Here is a 14,117-nt window from a genome sequence, read left to right as displayed (position 1 = left end):
CTAAATTATGAAATGGAATGTGACACATCTCAGGATTATTAAATTATAAAAACAGCAACATATTATATAAAAACAGACTAATAATTGCTATTTGGATGCAATAGAAATGCAAATGCTGTCCGCATTGTAATGTACCGAACGATAATTCGATCGTATTTGTATAAAATAAATTCGAAACATTGAAGTAAAATGTTTTTGATAGCTAAATAAATTTCTATTCAAAGAGTTCCGCTTTATCTAATCAAACGTAATGAACCTTAATTACAGGACAAAAAGTAATTTATATAAAAGGAAAAAAAAAAGAAGGTATTTTTACATAAGAATTCTTAATTCAATTTTATTTTGTTTTTGTTTGCCGAACAGATTCGATGTTAAGCTCTGTTGATCTTTCAATAAGTCTTCTCCTTCATCAACTTCAATTAGTAGCATCTCGTAGAATTTTTGTTTGTTTTTCGATATTAAACTAGAATAAAAAAAAAATTGCCTCGGATGCATTAAAAGATTATCGTTTTAGAAAACAACTGAATTAATTAGATACCACGGATACTCGAAAAAAAATCGTTTCTTTTGTCTATATTTTTACATTCGCTTTTGTGTAAGGCAATGTGTATATGGAAATGAAATTGCATTTAACTTTTTAACAAACAGGCTTCGTGTTTTGATCATTTGATCTTTTCGTTTTTCTTGAATCACGGTCATAATATGCACATAAGGTCTAATTAGACTAATTAGTTTGACAAGGATTGAGCGTGTTTCTGACTTGTGAAACAAAGAATTAGTTTTGGTATATAATATTGTGGTATTGACTGTGGGGGATCCGACATGTCGTCCCGGCAATTATAGCCCCCCCCCCTGGTCCAGGTGAAATGTTAGGCGCGACACAGTGGATGAGTAACCGAGTGAGTGATGAAGTGAGTTGGTGAGTAATTGTGTCAGTGACAAAATGAGTTGGAGATGGATCTTATGATTAACGAAATTAGTAGGTGAGTGTGAGTATGAGTGAGGGAAATACCATGTATGAGAGATCGAGGGAATGGGTGAGCGACCTTATGACTAGTTAAGTTCCTGACCGTATGAGAGTAGTATATACATGATCATATCTGGGCCCGGGGGGGCCCAGATATGATCATGTAATAGAGGGGTTTCAGATATGATAATGATCATATTTATGCTCTCGCTTCATAAATTATCTTATTTGGACCTTCATTTGTTCATTATTATCCCTTTTAAATGTACTGAAAGAATGATACATGGAGTCTGTACAAACACAATTATATTTTGATTCTTTAATATTCTCATATTTTTCTTAAGATGTATGTAGGACGTAAGAGAAAATAATTTATTAAAGCTTACAAACTTTTTACTTGAACGAAATTATGAAAGAAAAGGTAACTTTTATGGATTATGAATTCTTTATCCATGCAATGGAACATTCTTAGAGAAAAAAGGCAGGTTGGCAAATAGAGAAAATGGGAATTAAATCGCTATATTTATACGGATGCTTATTTCTCGAAAATCATTAGACGGATTCTTGAAATGTTTTGTGTGCCTTCATGTATTTATTTTTCATTTAGATGGAAAAATATTTCTTATTTTTGCAAAGCAGATAATTGCGAGTGCATGAATATATATAAAGACATTTTTACTAGCGTTTTAGAAGACTGGGAACAAGTAGTTTACAAGATCATATTCCGAGGATGTCTTTTTCGGGTAAGAAATTTTTTTCTTGTAAATACTGTGAAAATCTAATGTAATGATACTATACTCTGGTTCGATGAAATTTTCATAGTGTATCCATCTATAATAATATGGATCTTTCTCTTTTTCTATAATATACCATATATTAATTTTCTTTTTGAGGTTTCAGTAGTAAGTAGTCTTTATTTTTAGTAGATTCATCGGTGTTCTACTTTTTAAGTTTTTCTCAAAAATCCTCATTGTTCGGACTGAATAATTTTTAGTTCAATATATATCACATCAAACTCGCGTTCAACTCCGATATTACTGTACTATACCATTTATTCAAAATTTTATGATTTTTTTAATTGAAAAATATATCTGCGTATAGTTTTTTTCCATTTTTCCAAATCAGACTTAGATTTAGAGTTACGAAAGAAACGTACAGCTAATCTAACTGATGATGACGGTGAAGAACTCATCGCCACAACATCAAAACCGAAAAAAGCCGGAGCTAAAAAGAGAACCTCGAGTGAAGAACCGAAGAAAACCTCAAAAAAGAAACCATCGCCGACATACGATGTGATTTTGGTAGATGATGGATATGATGAACAGAAGTTGATCACGCCTTTTGCTGTGTATTGCGGAAAGGGAATTTCAATTGAAGTAAAAGAATTTCGAGGTACGTGGTATATGTGCTTCTGTCGTGTTACGAGTGATAATGCTGCTTTGAAGCATTTCAATATTGCAATTGATCAAGTCCCCCTGTTAAAAAAGGGAGTAGATACTGTTTACCATCATTTGAAAGATTGATGACATAGCATCTGACTCTTGGTGTGGTGCATAATGGTGGAGTTTGTGGAAAAATCATCAGCATTTAAGGGTTGGAGTAAGACATATACATACAAAATCACTGGCAATAGTATCATCGATCCTTTATTTTCTTTGAATAATGTACGAAGTTCTCTTCATGATCTATTCTCTAAAAATTCATTATCATTAAGACTTCGTTTTATTATTTGCTTATCCATTACTTTTATGAAATACATTGGCGATGAACTAAGACAGCGAGATTTTTATTTTTGCTCTTTCGCAGAACGTTTGACATCTTCTTTCGAAATTGATGAAAAATTAGATTCCGCTTATAACAAAATCATAAACTCAATAGAGAACTTTACAAGGTTTGGAAGTGGGTGGGTTATAAAGACTATCAAACATATTGACATACATACAGGAAAATATAATAGTACTAGTGGTGGATGCTATAAAGTAAAATTGCCAAAAAAACTACAAAATAAAAAATGCATACTCAACATAAAATGTGAAGATGATCTTTGCTTCATTTACTGCATTTTAGCAAAGCTGTTTCCTGTTTCTTCTCATAAAAATGATGTGAATTCGTATAAGAAGTATATCAAACTCTTAAATACAAATAATATAGTTTTTCCTATGGCAATTGACAAAATTCCTTATTTTGAAAATAAAAATAATTTTTCTATAAATGTTTTCGCTTATGATAGTGAGATTTTTCCTATTTATATAAGTAAGAAGGAGACAGCAAATGTAGTTGATTTACTGTATTTTGAAAACCACTACTACTTAATAAAAAATTTTAATCGATTAATGAACACAAAAAATGGTATTCACCATTTTTGCAAAAACTGTCTTATCGGCTTCCAAAGAAAGAAAACGTTGTTTAGCCATAGAGAAATTTGTTTAAACAGAAAGTTTCAAAAACTCTCCATGCCAAGCAAAAACGATTCTAAACTTTTTTTCAAATCAACTGAAAAAATGGTCGAGCACGAGTTTTCCGTATTTGCCGACTTTGAATGTTACACGCAAAAAAGTCTATATGATGATAAAAAACAGGATCTGACTGTGAGCTCTACGCAAGGAATAGAAACCCACTGTCCGATTTCATATGCTCTAGTAGTAGTAAATAACAAAAATAAAATTCTCTATCATGCAAACTATGTAGGAAAGGATGCTGTCCAGCATTTTCTTGTTTTACTCAATAAAATTGCAGAAATCGTTTTAAAAAAGCTTTTAAAAAATGTTCCTATCAATGAATCAACTTTAATGCATACAAATCTGAACGAATGTCACATATGTAAAAATACATTCATTCGTGGAGAAATGAGAGTTAGGGACCATAATCATTTTACAGGGGAGTTTCGTGGGCTCGCCCACCAAACATGCAACCTCCAATTTCGAAATAAATATTTTGTTCCAGTGATAATGCATAACGGATCTGGTTATGATTCACACTTAATACTAAAACATTTGTCTAGGAAAGTAGCAAATGTTATACGAGTTATACCTGTTAATATGGAAAAATTCACAACATTTTCTCTGGATAGAATAAAATTTCTCGATAGTTTCAATTTTCTCAGCGCATCATTATCTACTCTTGTTCATAATTTAAATATAAGTAATTATGAATTCCCTATATTCAATATGTTTTTTGGTGAAAGTGCATATTGCCATCTTTTAAGGCAAAAGGGGATATTTCCATACAGTTACTTTGACTCACAAGAAGTTTTAAATGAAAAACAGTTGCCAGAAAAAAATAAGTTTTATAATATTTTGACTAGAAAATCAGTAACTGATGATGAATATAAACATGCTCATCTAATATGGAAATACTACCAATGTAAAACTTTTGAGGACTATCTACGTCTGTATCAAATGACTGATGTTTTACTGTTAGCTGATGTTTTTAATAGTTTCAGAAAATTGTCATATAAATATTATGAAATCGATCCCATATATTTTCTTACAGCAGCGGATTTGTCATTTAATGCAGGATTAAAAAAAACTGAAGTGAAATTAGAACTTCTAACGGACGTTGATATGTATCTTTTCATTGAATCGGGCATACGTGGAGGAATCAGCTACGTTAACAAACGGTTTGCAAAAGCCAATAATCCATACATTGATGGTTATGATGACAAAAAACCTAACAGTTATATCATGTCCATCGACGCGAATAACTTATACGGAGTAGTTATGACTGATTTTCTTCCAATAGATAATTTTAAATGGCTTTCTAACCGTGAAATTCAAAAACTGGATGTAACGAAGATTTCAGATAACTGTGAAACTGGCTATTTTCTTGAGGTTGATCTTATTTATCCCGATTCTATTCATAAGAAAACTGACGACTTTCCATTAGCTGCAGAACATTTAGTGATAAGTTATGATATGATTTCCCCCTATCAAAAACGAATCATGAAACAGTTGGGTCTTAAATTTAATAAGGGGGTGAAAAAGTTAATACCTAATTTGTTCGACAAACAAAAATACGTTGTTCACTATCGTAATCTAAAGTACTACCTTCAACAGGGGTTGAAAATCAAAAAAATACATAGAGCTTTGTCTTTTAGACAAACTCCATGGTTAAAGGATTACATTTTATTCAATAATGATAAACGTATAGAAGCAAATAACGAATTTGATAGATCTTTTTTCAAACTTCTTAACAATTCTTTTTTTGGTAAATCGTGTGAAAATGTCAGAAAACGTGTTAATGTAAAGACCGCGGTAACCAAAGCTCAGTGTCAGAGATATATGTCAAATCCTGCTTTAGAATATTTTGAAAGCATAAATGACAATTTCGTAGTTTTTAAGTTGAAGAAAACTAATCTTTTGTTAAATAAACCCATATATGTCGGTTTTAGTGTATTAGAACTTAGCAAATTGCATATGTATAAAGCATATTACGACTATTTCAAAAACTTTTATGACGAAAAATGTTCTCTAATTTACACTGACACCGATTCACTTTTATTACACATCCATACGCGTGATCTTTATACTGATTTGAAGAATCATTTCAGTCACTTTATGGATACTAGCAACTATCCTACCAATCATCAATTGTACAGCAAGACTAATACAGGAAAATTAGGATGTTTCAAAGACGAAACAAAATCAGTACCAATTAAAGAAGTGTGCGCTATCAAACCCAAGATGTACTCATACATTTTTGGGAACACAAATAAAAAGACTGCAAAAGGCATAAAAAAAAACGTTGTTGAAAACATTTCGCATCAGATGTACAAAGATGTATTATTCTCAGATTTATTGTTGCATCATTCACAAACTCTTATCAGAAGTCGGAAACATAAACTGTCAACGATAATTCAAAATAAAATTTCCTTAACTCCTTACTATGATAAAAAATTTATCGATGACAATGGAATAACCGTTAAGTCATTTGGTCATTACTTACTACGAGACTCTTAATTCTTGTTTTCTGTATCCATTACCCTCGAGTGAAGAAAGTATTATATTCTTCATGATATGGAGGTGAAAAAATGGAAGATGAACAACGTAGATATTACCCAAAATGTAGTGGTTTGGGTGTATTTGTACCACATTTTGAGTATAACTATGTTGTTAATATCTTTTATTTATTTTATCTTTATATTACAGTCGTTGCTCGTTTCTATTAACTTCGGGGGAAGGGGGGGGGGATGGAATAGAAGATAAAAAATTCGAATATTACTTAAAACGTGATACAATATACCCAACAAAAAAAATCATGGTTTGAGTATACTTATTTTCTATTAATTCATCTTCTTTGCACCAAGTCAATGCTGGAATGAAATTTGAGGTTTATAAAATCGAGCGACGAGTGAATAATGAGAACATTTTGTGCCAAATGTTATTATTACTATTTATAATCTTTTAAAGAAAATGGAGGTGAAACAACGTCTGAACAATGTTTCAGCACATGCAACTGTTTTGTTATTACAGTAGATTCTCAATAGTCTGCCTGTTCCTAATCTGACGTTCTTTTGTTGTTTTTTTTGGGGGTGGGGGGATCCTTCGAGCATAGAAGAGGAAAACATGTCGCTGCTTGTCTTTGCATAGAAGTTTATGCGACACGATAACCTAGGATCCCTTATAATTTCCATCTTTTTCATTAATTGTTAATTTTAGACCCCAGGAAACCACCGGGGATCTCGCGGGAGTACCGACTCAGACCAGTATTGGTTCGATAAGTCTAGCAGTTGGGGTCCTCGGCTGTTGGATGAGAACGGAAACCAGAGGTTGGGTTGACGATGTCCAATCCAAATCCTAGTTTCACCTGTATGGGGATTCTAGAATCTACTGTGTTACATGCATTTCCCTGTGGTAGGGCTCCTCATTTGTGTCAGATTATCGGGAGTCTACTGTAAAATGAAAGCAATATTACATTTTTCATAAAAAAATAATCAGAGAAAAATTAGTCTGGATTATATTTCATGTTTATCGTATTCATTGTGAGTTATCATATAAATTGCAGAACTGTTGCTCGTATGAATAATTATTTATTATTTGGAAATACTGAAGCAATTTCTGATTGTATTTATTGGGATAAATGGTCTTGTATTTCTACTTGTTCCCGGTCTTCAGAATAAAGAACTTGAATGATTGCAGTTTTTGTTGTGTGTCTATTTTTTTGTTCAGTTGTATGTTTTACTATATTAATACTTACTCTCTCTCCAAGTTAATGAACTTAGAAATCATCTACTTCAGTTTCTCTTCATAAAGAAATGACAAGAAAAAAAAAATATGCGTACAAAATATTTTGTGAAATAACTTTTATTGTTTGAACATTTCAGACATTTTGTACATTTTTTTTTCAACAAATCAGTTTTAAAAAAATCACAGCAATACAAATTACATATGTTTGCGGTTACAATATGTTTTCCCAAAAGTGTTCATTGGGTATTTTTCACAATTTGTAGATACTGTGCCGAACAATTTCAAGTTTTTTTCCTCAAATGTCGATGGATTTCTTCAATAACTTCTTTTTCACTTTTCAGCATTTTAAAATAACCAATCTTACTAGAGTTATTCCCATCTTGGATATTGCATTCAACAGCATCTTTTAAACAATCAAAAAGATTGTTGTAAAATAGACTGCCATATATTTGGGGAACGAAATGGGATTCTTCTTCACGAAGGATGATGAAACCATACTCTTCATTCACTAGTGAACAGTTAGGCAACCATTGATTATGAAGGGAATCTAAAATGCTTTTATTACTTAAAATTTTAAAATAGCGTAGATGGAGAGAACAACATTCCAGATAATCGAGATCCTGTGCTACACCATCTTTGAGAGCATCAATCAAATCAGAATATAAATTTGGAGAGCAAAAAATAGGCTTTGCTTCCGAAGAAACGTAGATGTAACCATATCGCTCCATACTTTTAGAATAGATTTTTTTATCATTACTATATCTTTTTATATAACATCTAAACCAACGTTCATATAACTCCTCCTACAAAATTATGGAATGACGAATAACAAGATCGAATTTTTTTATTAAAAATGAATTAGGACCACTAATTGGTTTAAAGCAAACTCTCACAGTACTGTATGACATCGCTTTGAGGTATATCAGGATAGTTCAGTACTTGTTTCGAAGCAAAAGCATGCATTTTTTTCTCATTTTCTTCTTTATTTCTTGTTAGCTTGTCCAGTCTTTTACCTCGCACAATATGCGCAAGGAAATATAAACAGAAAATACCACATGTTCGTGAGAATGGGGATTGATACACCGTTACATTGTATTCAATTACTCTCGAGTTTTTATGCATGAATCGTAAGATATGTATGTTTTTGCATATTATTCCATAACTATCAAAATAATAACATTTATTATCATCGAAATACATAGCAATCCAATGTGAACCTGGTTTATGTTTTGTATCTAAATTCACAATAAAGGCCTTATGCTTTCTTCGTTTTTGTTGGGGGAGTTGGTCACATGCAAAAACTCCGGCGAACACTGGTGATAGTAAACCATCGCTATGTGCTATTTGAAACAAGTCAATGGAATTCATGTTTAGAAATCTGTGTAAACGTTTCTAGATTTATCAATTTGCACAGTTTTTGGAACTTGAGAATAAACAATCAAAGTCATCGTCTCAGTTAGAGCTTCTGAAAATTTCATTTCAATAGAAAGATTTGAGGTTTCTATAGTGCTGATGTAATCTTGTTTATCTGATGAATAGTCAGGCGTGAGGTCGAAACCAAATAGCATGAATCCCTGAGGATAGTCCTCGTAAAGTATCGGAATATCTGTAGTACTAGCAAATTTATTTAAATCTGTGAAAAGTGACATATAACTTCGAGCGTATGATTTAGCAGAAGGGGTGTAGGGATTTGATGGATATGTGACACCGTCTTTTCTCAAACATATATAATTTATATTCGAATGTCCGAAATTAAACGGATTTTTTCTTTCATCACCGCTGAAATTTTTGTTTGGAACTAAACCAAGAACAATTCTACTAGGAATCTCACTTAAAAATGCATTTGCAATAGAGTGAGTTTGCGTCCCATTTGGAACAGTAAAAGTTTTCAAATCCGATTTTCGTATCGGAATTTGTATATTCCCTATTTCTAATGCTTTGGCATGGCCTAAAAGAACAGAAGGAGCTATTTGTACTTTTCGCACGTACAAACTAGCGTCTGTTATTTGTAATTTAGTGTCTGTTACATCGCTCATCAACACAAACGAATCTTTATTTCTTTCTAGTTTAATTCTGACGTCTACACCATTTATCAGAAGTTTTGGTTGTTGAGCCAAATCGAAATGAAGCAATCCGAAAAGATCCATTTCTTGCGATGCCTTACAACGTTCATGTCTTTTTTTCAATCCCTTATTAAGACTTGTCTGGGGGTCAAAATTGTCCAGTTTTCCAGCAGTATCTTTGATATAGAGGGAACTGGTAAGATAACTGTTTTGAGCAGCTTCTGATGTGAATAATAATGATTCTATGTATGCTTTGTAAGCATAGTTAGCGTAGTTGTTGATGGGCTTATCATTCAAAAATACTTGCAAAGAAGAAAAACAAGTATTTAAAATATAGTTTATTGGTGTAGATTTACTTGTTTCGGGCAAATCGGATCCGTCTTGTTTAACGATCTTAGCTTTCAAGTGAAGATAAATTTGAGACGGATCTATATATTTTTCACTATTTGTGTTATTTATCAAAAATTCAATTGGGCCTTTTTGGGTGATGCTGGCAACTGGCTTCACTTCAACAAATGTTGAACCTTCCACAGCGACTTGAATTAATTGTTTTTCAAAAACATCTAATTCTGACTTGAGACAGATACAACCTTTGTCCTCCATGTTGAAAGAGAAGTGAAAAAAAATACATGAACATATCTTTTTATAATTTTAGGAAAAAATATCTTTCCGTCTTTTTTTAATCTTTTTTTTAGTATTTGCACGTCGCTTTCTGCCCGAACCTGACTGCATCTTGTCAACTACATCACCTGCAATTTTATCTCGCATTTGCATCAATCTAGATTTAGCAGCTGTTTTAAAGTTCTGGCCTTGTATAACATCAGATGCTACCTGGATTCCCGACTTCAAAAATTGTTTACCTAAGTAATGACCTACTTGGGATAATAATGGTACAGCACTACGAAATATATTGGAAAAAAAACCATTTCCCCGCTGAATTAATCTTCCTTGAAAATAGGGCAAACCATTGCCAGTTTGCTGACTGATGTAATAATTGCAACATTGTCGAGCACATAACATTCTTTTGGTGAAATATTATCTATTATGATGAGAAGTAAACATATAATTCTCTTATATACATATGTATATCCATGAAAGTACACCTGCTTCTAAATAATATCTATTATGAGAAGCGCTGGAGAAAAGTTCTCTTTTTACATCTCTATGAAAGAAAGGGTAAGAAATACTTTCCCCTCAGAAAAATTCAAAAGTTCACCAGATGTTGAACAAATTTGAATTTCAATAGACTCGATGAAATTCTTACTTACAGAATAATACAAAGGATTATTATAAGATCTAACTATCTGTTGGTTTTCCCCCTCATTTAGAACAGGTATAATTTTCAACAAGGGGGCCATAACATTTCCTATGATCTGACTAGTTATCACATCTGTATAAATGAATATTTCAGAAATAGCTGTATGCAATTGCAACGGATATTTTGAAAAATATATGCCATGTGGAAATTGCAGCCTCTCAAAACCCAAAAAATCAGCTAATTCCCTTGATAGAGTTAATTTATGGTTTTCTGGTACCATTATTCTCGACATATTTTTTTTTAGCATGTGAAAAGTAATTTTTTCGAAACTGTGCGTCAGTTGCTCACCTCTAGAATATAGCCCTTGAGGCAGGGAAAATTTTTCTGTTTTTTCAATTTCTATTTTACGCCTAAAGGCAACCTCTGCTATTTCAAAGAAATCCGAATTGTTAATTTTAACACTCTCTTTGTTATATACACGAGCAGTCAAGCCATGGGAAAATTTTGTAACTTCTTTATTCAAATTCATTAAGGCAGCAAAAGATGCAGCATCATTCTTGTTGACGATCAATTCAAAGCCATTTGAAACTTTTATTTGCACATATTTTTCAGTTTTATCGAGTGAAAATTCGACTGCATTTCTATTCGTAATCAACTTGATATTTTCATTTAAAGCTTCAAAAAATGATAATTTTGAGAATTCTTCTTTGACGTACTTAACCGGAATCATGAAATTTGGAACCAGAAAACTACGTTTGTCCACTAGGGTGAAATATTGCTCACTAACATCACTCCCCGTAGACCTAAACTTGAACGTTGATGTGGAATTTATGATTGCGTCTTTCACAGGTAAATGCAACATGTATAGCAGTTTATCGGCATGCTCAACAGTAATCTTTATCTCATAGTCTTTTGGAATAGTCACAATTACTTCAGTATCTTTAATTTGAAACGATACCAGATTAGTATTAGCTGTATGCAAAATTCGTTGATTAATAGTGTCCACATCAGGAGAAATGAATATTTGATATTCTCTAACATCAGGTTCATCTATCTCCTCTGTGAACGAAACCTGATATTTTGAATTACTTTCAGTAATATTGTGCCATGATTTTGGAAAAATGGCATCAGTGAGCGCACATTTCCAATCACCTTCTAAATGTAACGGAGTGAACAATTTTGTCACAAAATGACTCTGTGTATTTTGTGGAAACAAATCATCATTAGCATTGCTTGCAAGTGTCACAAAAAATTGATTTTTCATTTTTTCAAAGCCGTTGCTTCAATCCAAGAATTGAACTTAGGTCCGAAACCATGCCACTGGACGAGATACTGTTTGCGTTTACCAACTTCACGTGATTTTAATATTTTTTCAATTTTCCAAAATGCATTTGAAGGTTTTGTCACTCTTTGTAATTCGAACTCATAGAAGCGTCCAATCAATGGTTCACCTTTCAAATCTATTAAATCATACGTCGGTGGTTGAGTTTTATATCGTGATTTGATTAGAAAAATTTCATGTGTCCAATGGGGTAGATAAGATTTATGAAAAACTTTCCGCGTTTTCGATATTCTAACCTGATCGTTTATATTCAACTTAAATTTAGTGTTTGCATTAGAACCATATAATTTCTTAAATATTGTCGAATGATGAATTTTTTTAATTTTTGACGGAGCAAAACCTGTGCTGCGATTTATAGAATCATTGATAGATTTGACTAAGGCGGGTAAAAAGTCAATGTATTTATATTTTGAAGTGTGAGTGAAAATCCGATATATTTTTTCCTTAATTTGGCGGATTTTTCTTTCTGCTAAAGAAGCTTTATTCGGAGATTGAGTTCCATAATGATGAACACCATAACTTTTAAAAAAACTTTGCAATTTTCGATTAAAAAATTCCGTTCCGTGATCAGTATGAAGTTTCTGACACTTCTCTCGTTTAAAAAGTGTTTTGAATCCTTCTAAAACCTGTTCTTGTGTTTTATTTTTGAGCGCATGAACAAAAAGTTTTCTTCGAAACACATCAACAACGACTAACAAATATTTTATTCCTTTGTTTTCACGTGAATATTTTTTCATATCCATCAAATCAGCTTGCCATAACTCATTCGGTCCTAGAGCTATAGTTCGTCTTGTGGGAAACCGATATCTCACTGGTTTATGGAGTGTATACACATCCTGACTCATCAACCAATCTTTCGCTTTCCGTTGAGAAATTCTTGCTTGCTCAGCTAATTTTCTTACACCTCCAAATGACGCCGGGCTTTCGAAATTATAGTAGATTTTTTCTAATAGTTTGACCATTGTGCACCAGCAGGTTCGTGACTTCTACTCCGTTCTCTGCGGCTTACCAATTTATGTTCTTTTTTCTTAAATTTACTTTCCCGTGAGGGTGTGAAATAACCTTCAGGAAAATTTACTGAACTTACATGGCCTTCAGGGGAGGTCTTTTTTGATAGTGTCACCAGGCTTTTCCCCTGAATCTGTATAGGAGACGTATGTGCGAAACTTCTTTTTAGTACTTCATTTTGTATCCATTCCAAAGGAATTCCAGTCTTGATCAGTTCTTGAAAAAACAAATTAAAGCCCGGGGGCCAATTTATGTTCTTTCGGTTTCTCAACATAAATGAAAATATATCAATCACATGACTTCCTGGTAGCAAATCTCCATTTATAATCAACTGACCCTGTTTGTTCCAAAATAGATTAGCTTGCTTCATTTTATCTATAAGAGCCGGAACGAATTTTCTGGTTGTTTGTGGAATTGAAAGCAATATTTGTTGTACCATTGGATCTTCATCAACTAATTCGGCAGAATTGCTTATTGGAATAGCTTCTTCCTTCGATTCATCAGATGACTTTTCAATAGAAACTTTAACGGGCTCATACGGCGTGTGAACAAGTCTTTTGTATTTTGATACCATGTTATTAAGTATCTTAACCTTAACATCATCTGCCATGTGATTAGTATTCAAAAGAGATTCGATTTCATCTTCCGTTCGTGATTCTTCAGAAATTTGCATACGTCGAGGTAACAAATATTGTTCTGGGACTAAAGCCATTTTTTGAGCCATTTTTTATCGTTGGAAAAGACTTCCTAATGCGCTGATTACAGTTGGAATCAAATATGGTAAAAATGCACCTCCGGTCTGATTTGTTAGCAACTGTTTCTTGACAGTGTCTGAAACTTTTTTGTCAGCGAGCTTTCTAATCACCGTCTTATATTTCTTAAGCTTTGAGATATTTGCTTTTCCAACATTCCCGTTCAGGGTATTTAAACATATTTCACATATACAATTTAACTGTGATCCAGTGAGCGTTTTCAGTATAGCGCGACGTTGAGATGGATTTGCTTTTTGTAAAAATGCCAACATATGATAATTCTTACGTATTGACTTCATGCTGAAGGAACATACACCCAATAAACACCATCAAAATCGGGAAAGCATGAATCTCTTAAACGAAAGGTTTTGTTGCTTAACGGATGACAATCGATCAACAAATGCCCATATGGATTCTCTGTCGCTTTTTTATAAGCATCAATAAAGTACTTAGATTTACTTGGAAACATTTGTCGCGACAAACATTGAATTTGACTCGAATCTCTGTTGTTTCCGAATAAAATAAGATAATGAGTGTTAAGA

The 14,117-nt window shown here is 32.7% G+C and overlaps 2 protein-coding genes across 2 annotated transcripts; one reads left to right on the top strand and one right to left on the bottom strand.

Moving 5' to 3' along the window:
• The first annotated feature begins 1,620 nt into the window (after positions 1-1,620).
• Positions 1,621-7,103, top strand: LOC149071198 (uncharacterized). The gene is made up of 2 exons (XM_089248177.1): positions 1,621-1,710; positions 2,093-7,103. The coding sequence occupies exons 1-2, from the start codon at positions 1,698-1,700 to the stop codon at positions 2,488-2,490; spliced, it is 411 nt and encodes a 136-aa protein (XP_089104303.1). The 5' UTR covers positions 1,621-1,697; the 3' UTR covers positions 2,491-7,103.
• A 1,419-nt stretch (positions 7,104-8,522) lies between these two features.
• Positions 8,523-13,397, bottom strand: LOC149071197 (uncharacterized protein F54H12.2-like). The gene is made up of 3 exons (XM_089248097.1): positions 13,260-13,397; positions 9,938-10,046; positions 8,523-9,517 (listed from the first exon to the last, which is right to left on the bottom strand). Exons 1-3 carry the CDS (start codon positions 13,395-13,397, stop codon positions 8,523-8,525), a joined length of 1,242 nt encoding a protein of 413 aa, XP_089104223.1.
• Positions 13,398-14,117: the final 720 nt, after the last annotated feature.

Source organism: Pholcus phalangioides, unplaced genomic scaffold (genome assembly GCF_987345545.1).
Source record: "Pholcus phalangioides strain wild (caught in Gottingen) unplaced genomic scaffold, Ppha-v1.0 ptg000019l_1, whole genome shotgun sequence".
NCBI classification, from domain to species: Eukaryota; Metazoa; Arthropoda; class Arachnida; order Araneae; family Pholcidae; genus Pholcus; species Pholcus phalangioides.
The sequence above is the reverse complement of the archived record's forward strand: the minus strand, read 5'-3'. Positions and strand labels throughout refer to the sequence as shown.